We start from the raw sequence: 12268 nt of genomic DNA, 5'->3' as shown, positions 1-12268 counted from the left end.
GTTATTTTAAGGGTTAAAGCTTCCAAATTTGGTGTGCAATACTTTTAAGGCTTTAAGACACTGTGGTGAAAATTTGGTGAATTTTGAACAATTCCTTCATGTTTTTTCGCAATTGCAGTAATAAAGTGTGTTCAGTTTAAAATTTAAAGTGACAGTAACGGTTTTATTTTAAAACGTTTTTTGTACTTTGTTATCAAGTTTATGCCTGTTTAACATGTCTGAACTTCCAGATAGACTGTGTTCTGAATGTGGGGAAGCCAGAATTCCTATTCATTTAAATAAATGTGATTTATGTGATAATGACAATGATGCCCAAGATGATTCCTCAAGTGAGGGGAGTAAGCATGGTACTGCATCATTCCCTCCTTCGTCTACACGAGTCTTGCCCACTCAGGAGGCCCCTAGTACATCTAGCGCGCCAATACTCCTTACTATGCAACAATTAACGGCTGTAATGGATAATTCTGTCAAAAACATTTTAGCCAAAATGAACACTTATCAGCGTAAGCGCGGCTGCTCTGTTTTAGATACTGAAGAGCATGACGACGCTGATAATAATATTTCCGAAGGGCCCCTAACCCAGTCTGATGGGGCCAGGGAGGTTTTGTCTGAGGGAGAAATTACTGATTCAGGGAACATTTCTCAACAGGCTGAACCTGATGTGATTGCATTTAAATTTAAGTTGGAACATCTCCGCATTCTGCTTAAGGAGGTATTATCCACTTTGGATGATTGTGACAAGTTGGTCATCCCAGAGAAACTATGTAAAATGGACAAGTTCCTAGAGGTGCCGGGGCTCCCAGAAGCTTTTCCTATACCCAAGCGGGTGGCGGACATTGTTAACAAGGAATGGGAAAGGCCCGGTATTCCTTTCGTCCCTCCCCCCATATTTAAAAAATTGTTTCCTATGGTCGACCCCAGAAAGGACTTATGGCAGACAGTCCCCAAGGTCGAGGGAGCGGTTTCCACTTTAAACAAACGCACCACTATACCCATAGAGGATAGTTGTGCTTTCAAAGATCCTATGGATAAAAAATTAGAAGGTTTGCTTAAAAAGATGTTTGTTCAGCAAGGTTACCTTCTACAACCAATTTCATGCATTGTCCCTGTCGCTACAGCCGCATGTTTCTGGTTCGATGATCTGATAAAGGCGGTCGATAGTGAGTCTCCTCCTTTTGAGGAGATTATGGACAGAATCAATGCTCTCAAATTGGCTAATTCTTTCACCCTAGACGCCACTTTGCAATTGGCTAGGTTAGCGGCTAAGAATTCTGGGTTTGCTATTGTGGCGCGCAGAGCGCTTTGGTTGAAATCTTGGTCGGCTGATGCGTCTTCCAAGAACAAGCTACTTAACATTCCTTTCAAGGGGAAAACGCTGTTTGGCCCTGTCTTGAAAGAGATTATCTCTGATATCACTGGGGGTAAGGGCCACGCCCTTCCTCAGGATCGGCCTTTCAAGGCAAAAAATAAACCTAAATTTCGTCCCTTTCGTAGAAACGGACCAGCCCAAGGTGCTACGTCCTCTAAGCAAGAGGGTAATACTTCTCAAGCCAAGCCAGCTTGGAGACCAATGCAAGGCTGGAACAAGGGAAAGCAGGCCAAGAAACCTGCCACTGCTACCAAGACAGCATGAAATGTTGGCCCCCGATCCGGGACCGGATCTGGTGGGGGGCAGACTCTCTCTCTTCGCTCAGGCTTGGGCAAGAGATGTTCTGGATCCTTGGGCGCTAGAAATAGTCTCCCAAGGTTATCTTCTGGAATTCAAGGGACTTCCCCCAAGGGGGAGGTTCCACAGGTCTCAGTTGTCTTCAGACCACATAAAAAGACAGGCATTCTTACATTGTGTAGAAGACCTGTTAAAAATGGGAGTGATTCATCCTGTTCCATTAAGAGAACAAGGGATGGGGTTCTACTCCAATCTGTTCATAGTTCCCAAAAAAGAGGGAACGTTCAGACCAATCTTAGATCTCAAGATCTTAAACAAGTTTCTCAAGGTTCCATCGTTCAAGATGGAAACCATTCGAACTATTCTTCCTTCCATCCAGGAAGGTCAATTCATGACCACGGTGGATTTAAAGGATGCGTATCTACATATTCCTATCCACAAGGAACATCATCGGTTCCTAAGGTTCGCATTCCTGGACAAACATTACCAGTTCGTGGCGCTTCCTTTCGGATTAGCCACTGCTCCAAGGATTTTCACAAAAGTACTAGGGTCCCTTCTAGCTGTGCTAAGACCAAGGGGCATTGCTGTAGTACCTTACTTGGACGACATTCTGATTCAAGCGTCGTCCCTTCCTCAAGCAAAGGCTCACACGGACATTGTCCTGGCCTTTCTCAGATCTCACGGATGGAAAGTGAACGTGGAAAAGAGTTCTCTATCCCCGTCAACAAGGGTTCCCTTCTTGGGAACAATAATAGACTCCTTAGAAATGAGGATTTTTCTGACAGAGGCCAGAAAAACAAAACTTCTAGACTCTTGTCGGATACTTCATTCCGTTCCTCTTCCTTCCATAGCTCAGTGCATGGAAGTGATCGGGTTGATGGTAGCGGCAATGGACATAGTTCCTTTTGCGCGCATTCATCTAAGACCATTACAACTGTGCATGCTCAGTCAGTGGAATGGGGACTATACAGACTTGTCTCCGAAGATACAAGTAAATCAGAGGACCAGAGACTCACTCCGTTGGTGGCTGTCCCTGGACAACCTGTCACAAGGGATGACATTCCGCAGACCAGAGTGGGTCATTGTCACGACCGACGCCAGTCTGATGGGCTGGGGCGCGGTCTGGGGAGCCCTGAAAGCTCAGGGTCTTTGGTCTCGGGAAGAATCTCTTCTACCGATAAATATTCTGGAACTGAGAGCGATATTCAATGCTCTCAAGGCTTGGCCTCAGCTAGCGAGGGCCAAGTTCATACGGTTTCAATCAGACAACATGACAACTGTTGCGTACATCAACCATCAGGGGGGAACAAGGAGTTCCCTAGCGATGGAAGAAGTGACCAAAATCATTCTATGGGCGGAGTCTCACTCCTGCCACCTGTCTGCTATCCACATCCCAGGAGTGGAAAATTGGGAAGCGGATTTTCTGAGTCGTCAGACATTGCATCCGGGGGAGTGGGAACTCCATCCGGAAATCTTTGCCCAAGTCACTCAGCTGTGGGGCATTCCAGACATGGATCTGATGGCCTCTCGTCAGAACTTCAAAGTTCCTTGCTACGGGTCCAGATCCAGGGATCCCAAGGCGGCTCTAGTGGATGCACTAGTAGCACCTTGGACCTTCAAACTAGCTTATGTGTTCCCGCCGTTTCCTCTCATCCCCCGGCTGGTAGCCAGGATCAATCAGGAGAGGGCGTCGGTGATCTTGATAGCTCCTGCGTGGCCACGCAGGACTTGGTATGCAGATCTGGTGAATATGTCATCGGCTCCACCTTGGAAGCTACCTTTGAGACGAGACCTGCTTGTTCAGGGTCCGTTCGAACATCCGAATCTGGTTTCACTCCAGCTGACTGCTTGGAGATTGAACGCTTGATTTTATCGAAACGAGGGTTCTCAGATTCTGTTATCGATACTCTTGTTCAGGCCAGAAAGCCTGTAACTAGAAAGATTTACCACAAAATTTGGAAAAAATATATCTGTTGGTGTGAATCTAAAGGATTCCCTTGGGACAAGGTTAAGATTCCTAGGATTCTATCCTTCCTTCAAGAAGGATTGGAAAAGGGATTATCTGCAAGTTCCCTGAAGGGACAGATTTCTGCCTTGTCGGTGTTACTTCACAAAAAACTGGCTGCTGTGCCAGATGTTCAAGCCTTTGTTCAGGCTCTGGTTAGAATCAAGCCTGTTTACAAACCTTTGACTCCTCCTTGGAGTCTCAATTTAGTTCTTTCAGTTCTTCAGGGGGTTCCGTTTGAACCCTTGCATTCCGTTGATATTAAGTTATTATCTTGGAAAGTTTTGTTTTTAGTTGCAATTTCTTCTGCCAGAAGAGTTTCAGAATTATCTGCTCTGCAGTGTTCTCCTCCTTATCTGGTGTTCCATGCAGATAAGGTGGTTTTACGTACTAAACCTGGTTTTCTTCCAAAAGTTGTTTCTAACAAAAACATTAACCAGGAGATTATCGTACCTTCTCTGTGTCCGAAACCAGTTTCAAAGAAGGAACGTTTGTTGCACAATTTGGATGTTGTTCGCGCTCTAAAATTCTATTTGGATGCTACAAAGGATTTTAGACAAACATCTTCCTTGTTTGTTGTTTATTCCGGTAAAAGGAGAGGTCAAAAAGCAACTTCTACCTCTCTCTCTTTTTGGATTAAAAGCATCATCAGATTGGCTTACGAGACTGCCGGACGGCAGCCTCCCGAAAGAATCACAGCTCATTCCACTAGGGCTGTGGCTTCCACTTGGGCCTTCAAGAACGAGGCTTCTGTTGATCAGATATGTAGGGCAGCGACTTGGTCTTCACTGCACACTTTTACCAAATTTTACAAGTTTGATACTTTTGCTTCTTCTGAGGCTATTTTTGGGAGAAAGGTTTTGCAAGCCGTGGTGCCTTCCATTTAGGTGACCTGATTTGCTCCCTCCCTTCATCCGTGTCCTAAAGCTTTGGTATTGGTTCCCACAAGTAAGGATGACGCCGTGGACCGGACACACCTATGTTGGAGAAAACAGAATTTATGTTTACCTGATAAATTACTTTCTCCAACGGTGTGTCCGGTCCACGGCCCGCCCTGGTTTTTTTAATCAGGTCTGATAATTTATTTTCTTTAACTACAGTCACCACGGTACCATATGGTTTCTCCTATGCAAATATTCCTCCTTAACGTCGGTCGAATGACTGGGGTAGGCGGAGCCTAGGAGGGATCATGTGACCAGCTTTGCTGGGCTCTTTGCCATTTCCTGTTGGGGAAGAGAATATCCCACAAGTAAGGATGACGCCGTGGACCGGACACACCGTTGGAGAAAGTAATTTATCAGGTAAACATAAATTCTGTTTTTTATGTTTTGCAGAAGAGAACACTTTGTCTGAGGAAGAGAAAGAAGAGTCAGCAGGTAAATAAATATGGTCATTTCTTCTGTTATGTGTGATCAGTCCACGGGTCATCATTACTTCTGGGATATAACTCCTCCCCAACAGGAAATGCAAGAGGATTCACCCAGCAGAGCTGCATATAGCTCCTCCCCTCTACGTCAGTCCCAGTCATTCTCTTGCACCCAACGACTAGATAGGATGTGTGAGAGGACTATGGTGATTATACTTAGTTTTTATGACTTCAATCAAAAGTTTGTTATTTTAAAATAGCACCGGAGCGTGTTATTACTTCTCTGGCAGAGTTTGAGGAAGAATCTGACAGAGATTTTTTACTATGATTTTAACCGGAGTCGTTAAGATCATATTGCTGTTCTCGACCATCTGAGGGAGGTAAAGGCTTCAGATCAGGGGACAGCGGGCAGATGAATCTGCATTGAGGTATGTGGCAGTTTTTATTTTCTGAATGGAATTGATGAGAAAAGCCTGCCATACCGTTAAAATGACATGTATGTATACACTTCAGTATTCTGGGGATGGTATTTCACCGGAACTACTGTGTTAAAGGTCACTAATCCTTTTAATAACTATTCTCATGTTAAACGTTTTTGCTGGAATGTAGAATCGTTTACATTGCTGAGGTACTGTGTGAATAAATATTTGGGCATTATTTTCCACTTGGCAGTTTTTTGCTTTAATTGTGACAGTTTCGTTTCTCTTCACTGCTGTGTGGGAGAGGGAGGGGCCGTTTTTGGCGCTCTTTGCTACGCATCAAAAAATTCCAGTCAGCTACTTTTATATTTCCTGCATGATCCGGTTCATCTCTGACAGATCTCAGGGGTCTTCAAACTTCTTTGAAGGGAGGTAAATTCTCTCAGCAGAGCTGTGAGAATTCTTATAGTGACTGTGAATAAAAAACGTTGTTTTGTTTTCTTATGTACAAATTTAATTAGTGTTGTTTTTTACTAATGGGAACAAACCTTTGCTAAAAGTTGTGTTGTTTTAAAGTTTGATGCTATAACTGTTTTTCAGTTCATTATTTCAACTGTCATTTAATCGTTAATACCTCTTTGAGGCACAGTGCGTTTTTTTGCTAAAAAAGATTATAACCAAGTTGTAAGTTTTTTTGCTAGTGTGTTAAACATGTCTGACTCAGAGGAAGATATCTGTGTCATTTGTTCCAATGCCAAGGTGGAGCCCAATAGAAATTTATGTACTAACTGTATTGATGCTACTTTAAATAAAAGTCAATCTGTACAATGTGAACAAATTTCACCAAACAGCGAGGGGAGAGTTATGCCGACTAACTCGCCTCACGCGACAGTACCTGCATCTCCCGCCCGGGAGGTGCGTGATATTTTGGCGCCTAGTACATCTGGGCGGCCATTACAGATAACATTACAAGATATGGCTACTGTTATGACTGAAGTTTTGTCTAAATTACCAGAACTAAGAGGCAAGCGTGATCACTCTGGGGTGAGAACAGAGTGCGCTGACAATGCTAGGGCCATGTCTGATACTGCGTCACAGCTCGCAGAGCATGAGGACGGAGAGCTTCATTCTGTGGGTGACGGTTCTGATCCAAACAGATTGGACTCAGATATTTCAAATTTTAAATTTAAATTGGAGAACCTCCGTGTACTACTAGGGGAGGTCTTAGCAGCTCTCAACGATTGTAACACCGTTGCAATACCAGAGAAACTGTGTAGGTTGGATAAATACTTTGCGGTACCGGCGAGTACTGACGTTTTTCCTATACCTAAGAGACTAACTGAAATTGTTACTAAGGAGTGGGATAGACCCGGTGTGCCGTTCTCACCCCCTCCAATATTTAGAAAGATGTTTCCAATAGACGCCACCACTCGGGACTTATGGCAAACGGTTCCCAAGGTGGAGGGAGCAGTTTCTACTTTAGCTAAGCGTACCACTATCCCGGTGGAGGATAGCTGTGCTTTCTCAGATCCAATGGATAAAAAATTAGAGGGTTACCTTAAGAAAATGTTTGTTCAACAAGGTTTTATATTACAACCCCTTGCATGTATCGCGCCGATTACGGCTGCGGCAGCATTTTGGATTGAGTCGCTTGAAGAGAACCTTAGTTCCTCTACGCTAGACGACATTACGGACAGGCTTAGAGTCCTTAAACTAGCTAATTCTTTCATTTCGGAGGCCGTAGTACATTTAACCAAACTTACGGCTAAGAACTCAGGATTCGCCATACAGGCACGCAGGGCACTGTGGCTAAAATCCTGGTCAGCTGATGTTACTTCTAAGTCCAAATTACTTAATATACCTTTCAAGGGGCAGTCCTTATTCGGGCCCGGTTTGAAAGAAATTATCGCTGACATTACGGGAGGTAAGGGCCACGCCCTACCTCAAGACAAGGCCAAAGCTAAGGCTAGACAGTCTAATTTTCGTCCCTTTCGGAATTTCAAGACAGGAGCAGCATCAACCTCCACTGCACCAAAACAGGAAGGAGCTGTTGCTCGTTACAGGCAAGGCTGGAAGCCTAACCAGTCCTGGAACAAAAGCAAGCAGGCCAGGAAACCTGCTGCTGCCCCAAAGACAGCATGAACCGAGAGCCCCCGATCCGGGACCGGATCTAGTAGGGGGCAGACTCTCTCTCTTCGCCCAGGCCTGGGCAAGAGATGTTCAGGATCCCTGGGCACTAGAGATCATATCTCAGGGATACCTTCTAGACTTCAAATTATCTCCCCCAAGAGGGAGATTTCATCTGTCAAGGTTGTCAACAAACCAGATAAAGAAAGAAGCGTTTCTACGCTGCGTACAAGATCTGTTAACAATGGGAGTGATCCATCCGGTTCCGTGGTCGGAACAAGGACAAGGGTTCTACTCAAACCTGTTTGTGGTTCCCAAAAAAGAGGGAACTTTCAGGCCAATCTTAGATTTAAAGACTCTAAACAAATTCCTAAGAGTTCCATCGTTCAAAATGGAAACTATTCGGACAATCTTACCCATGATCCAAGAGGGTCAGTACATGACCACAGTGGATTTAAAGGATGCTTACCTTCACATACCGATCCACAAAGATCATCACCGGTATCTAAGGTTTGCCTTCTTAGACAGGCACTACCAGTTTGTAGCTCTTCCATTCGGATTGGCTACGGCTCCAAGAATCTTCACAAAGGTTCTGGGTGCCCTTCTAGCGGTACTAAGACCGCGAGGGATTTCGGTAGCTCCGTACCTAGACGACATTCTAATACAAGCTTCAAGCTTTCAAACTGCCAAGTCTCATACAGAGTTAGTTCTGGCATTTCTAAGGTCGCATGGATGGAAAGTGAACGAAAAGAAGAGTTCTCTCTTTCCTCTCACAAGAGTTCCATTCTTGGGGACTCTTATAGATTCTGTAGAAATGAAGATTTACCTGACAATAGACAGGTTAACAAAACTTCAAAATGCATGCCGCGTCCTTCATTCCATTCAACACCCGTCAGTAGCTCAATGCATGGAGGTGATCGGCTTAATGGTAGCGGCAATGGACATAGTACCTTTTGCACGCCTACACCTCAGACCGCTGCAATTATGCATGCTAAGTCAGTGGAATGGGGATTACTCAGATTTGTCCCCTACTCTGAATCTGAATCAAGAGACCAGAAATTCTCTTCTATGGTGGCTTTATCGGCCACACCTGTCCAGGGGGATGCCATTCAGCAGGCCAGACTGGACAATTGTAACAACAGACGCCAGCCTACTAGGTTGGGGCGCTGTCTGGAATTCTCTGAAGGCTCAGGGACTATGGAATCAGGAGGAGAGTCTCCTACCAATAAACATTCTGGAATTGAGAGCAGTTCTCAATGCCCTTCTGGCTTGGCCCCAGTTAACAACTCGGGGGTTCATCAGGTTTCAGTCGGACAACATCACGACTGTAGCTTACATCAACCATCAGGGAGGGACAAGAAGCTCCCTAGCAATGATGGAAGTATCAAAGATAATTCGCTGGGCAGAGTCTCACTCTTGCCACCTGTCAGCAATCCACATCCCGGGAGTGGAGAACTGGGAGGCGGATTTCTTGAGTCGCCAGACTTTTCATCCGGGGGAGTGGGAACTTCATCCGGAGGTCTTTGCCCAAATACTTCGACGTTGGGGCAAACCAGAGATAGATCTCATGGCGTCTCGCCAGAACGCCAAACTTCCTCGCTACGGGTCCAGATCCAGGGATCCGGGAGCAGTTCTGATAGATGCTTTGACAGCACCTTGGAACTTCAGGATGGCTTATGTGTTTCCACCCTTCCCGCTGCTTCCTCGATTGATTGCCAAAATCAAACAGGAGAGAGCATCAGTAATTCTAATAGCACCTGCTTGGCCACGCAGGACTTGGTATGCAGATCTAGTGGACATGTCATCCTGTCCGCCTTGGTCTCTACCTCTAAGACAGGACCTTCTGATACAGGGTCCATTCAAACATCAAAATCTAACTTCTCTGAAGCTGACTGCTTGGAAATTGAACGCTTGATTTTATCAAAACGTGGTTTTTCTGAGTCGGTTATTGATACCCTGATTCAGGCTAGGAAGCCTGTTACCAGAAGGATTTACCATAAAATATGGCGGAAATACCTATACTGGTGCGAATCCAAAGGTTACTCCTGGAGTAAGGTTAGGATCGCTAGGATATTGTCTTTTCTACAAGAAGGTTTAGAAAAGGGTTTATCAGCTAGTTCATTAAAGGGACAGATTTCAGCTCTGTCCATCTTGTTACACAGACGTCTGTCAGAAAATCCAGACGTCCAGTCCTTTTGTCAGGCTTTAGCTAGGATCAAGCCTGTGTTTAAAGCTGTTGCTCCACCATGGAGTTTAAACTTAGTTCTTAACGTTTTACAGGGTGTTCCGTTTGAACCCCTTCATTCCATTGATATAAAATTGTTATCTTGGAAAGTTCTGTTTTTAATGGCTATTTCCTCGGCTCGAAGAGTCTCTGAGTTATCAGCCTTACATTGTGATTCCCCTTATCTGATTTTTCACTCAGACAAGGTAGTTCTGCGTACTAAACCTGGGTTCTTACCTAAGGTAGTCACTAACAGGAACATCAATCAAGAGATTGTTGTCCCATCCTTGTGTCCAAATCCTTCCTCAAAGAAGGAACGTCTTTTACACAATCTGGATGTAGTTCGTGCCCTCAAGTTCTACTTGCAGGCAACTAAAGATTTTCGCCAAACTTCTTCCTTGTTTGTCGTTTACTCTGGACAGAGGAGAGGTCAAAAAGCTTCTGCTACCTCTCTCTCTTTTTGGCTTCGTAGCATAATACGTTTAGCCTATGAGACTGCTGGACAGCAGCCTCCTGAAAGAATTACAGCTCACTCCACTAGAGCTGTGGCTTCCACTTGGGCCTTTAAGAATGAGGCCTCTGTTGAACAGATTTGCAAGGCTGCAACTTGGTCTTCGCTTCATACTTTTTCCAAATTTTACAAATTTGACACTTTTGCTTCTTCGGAGGCTATTTTTGGGAGAAAGGTTCTTCAGGCAGTGGTTCCTTCTGTATAATGAGCCTGCCTATCCCTCCCGTCATCCGTGTACTTTTGCTTTGGTATTGGTATCCCAGAAGTAATGATGACCCGTGGACTGATCACACATAACAGAAGAAAACATAATTTATGCTTACCTGATAAATTCCTTTCTTCTGTTGTGTGATCAGTCCACGGCCCGCCCTGTTTTAAGGCAGGTAAATATCTTTTAAATTATACTCCAGTCACCACTTCACCCTTGGTTACTCCTTTCTCGTTGATTCTTGGTCGAATGACTGGGACTGACGTAGAGGGGAGGAGCTATATGCAGCTCTGCTGGGTGAATCCTCTTGCATTTCCTGTTGGGGAGGAGTTATATCCCAGAAGTAATGATGACCCGTGGACTGATCACACAACAGAAGAAAGGAATTTATCAGGTAAGCATAAATTATGTTTTTTTAACTCCAGTACACAACTTTGTTTGTGCGAGGGACCAATCTCTTTTGGGTACAGACCTCTGACAATTCTAGCACATAGCACTTGTTTGTTTATTAACAGGATGTGGAAGTGAAAATTAAACCGTCATGATTTAGGCAGCGCTTCCAATTTAAAAAACAAAACAGGTGTATGATTAAATATGCTCTGGCCCTTTCCTTACATTGTTAGTAGCACTGTAGCTATGCCTCCTATCTGCTAAAATAAAAGGGGAACAGATTAAAGGGACATTAAAGTCAAAATCACACTTTTATGATTCAGATAGATCATGCGGTTATAAACAATGTTTATATTCACTTCTATTAATATTTCTCCAACATAGGTGTGTCCGGTCCACGGCGTCATCCTTACTTGTGGGATATTCTCTTCCCCAACAGGAAATGGCAAAGAGCCCAGCAAAGCTGGTCACATGATCCCTCCTAGGCTCCGCCTTCCCTAGTCATTCTCTTTGCCGTTGCACAGGCAACATCTCCACGGAGATGGCTCAGAGTTTTTTGGTGTAAATGTAGTTTTTATTCTTCTATCAAGAGTTTGTTATTTTAAAATAGTGCTGGTATGTACTATTTACTCTGAAACAGAAAAGAGATGAAGATTTCTGTTTGTAAGAGGAAAATGATTTTAGCAACCGTTACTAAAATCGATGGCTGTTTCCACACAGGACTGTTGAGAGGAATTAACTTCAGTTGGGGGAAACAGTGAGCAGACTTTGGCTGCTTGAGGTATGACACATTTCTAACAAGACTTGGTAATGCTGGAAGCTGTCATTTTCCCTAGGGGATCCGGTAAGCCATTTTCTTAATTTTCAATATAAGAATAAAAGGGCTTCACAAGGGCTTTAAAGACTGGTAGACATTTTTCTGGGCCAAAACGATTACTTTATAAGCATATTTAATGGTTTATAACTTTGGAGAGTTATTTTAATCTTGGGAATTTTATTAAAAAAACGGCAGGCACTGTATTGGACACCTTTTTCACTGGGGGCCTTTTCTAGTCATAGGCAGAGCCTCATTTTCGCGCCACTAATGCGCAGTTGTTTTTGAGAAGCAAGGCATGCAGATGCATGTGTGAGGAGCTCAGATCCACTGAAAAAGCTTATTGAAGGCGTCATTTGGTATCGTATTCCCCTCTGGGCTTGGTTGGGTCTCAGCAAAGCAGATACCAGGGACTGTATAGGGGTTAAATGTAAAAACGGCTCTGGTTCCGTTATTTTAAGAGTTAAAGCTTTCAAATTTGGTGTGCAATACTTTCTCCAACATAGGTGTGTCCGGTCCACGGCGTCATCCTTACTTG

The 12268-nt window shown here is 44.2% G+C and overlaps 1 protein-coding gene across 1 annotated transcript in view; it reads left to right on the top strand.

Annotated features, from left to right (window-relative positions):
* Positions 1-12268, top strand: part of LOC128660956 (aspartyl/asparaginyl beta-hydroxylase) — a gene marked incomplete in the record, with an annotated part of 420872 nt that overhangs the window by 329951 nt on the left and 78653 nt on the right. Inside the window, 1 exon segment of the mRNA XM_053715069.1 lies at positions 5006-5047. Within this exon segment, the coding sequence (XP_053571044.1) occupies positions 5006-5047 (42 nt within the window).

The sequence above is a fragment of the Bombina bombina genome, chromosome 5, assembly GCF_027579735.1.
Source record: "Bombina bombina isolate aBomBom1 chromosome 5, aBomBom1.pri, whole genome shotgun sequence".
NCBI classification, from domain to species: domain Eukaryota; kingdom Metazoa; phylum Chordata; class Amphibia; order Anura; family Bombinatoridae; genus Bombina; species Bombina bombina.
Note: the sequence above shows the minus strand (reverse complement) of the source record. Positions and strands in the feature narration are given on the sequence as shown.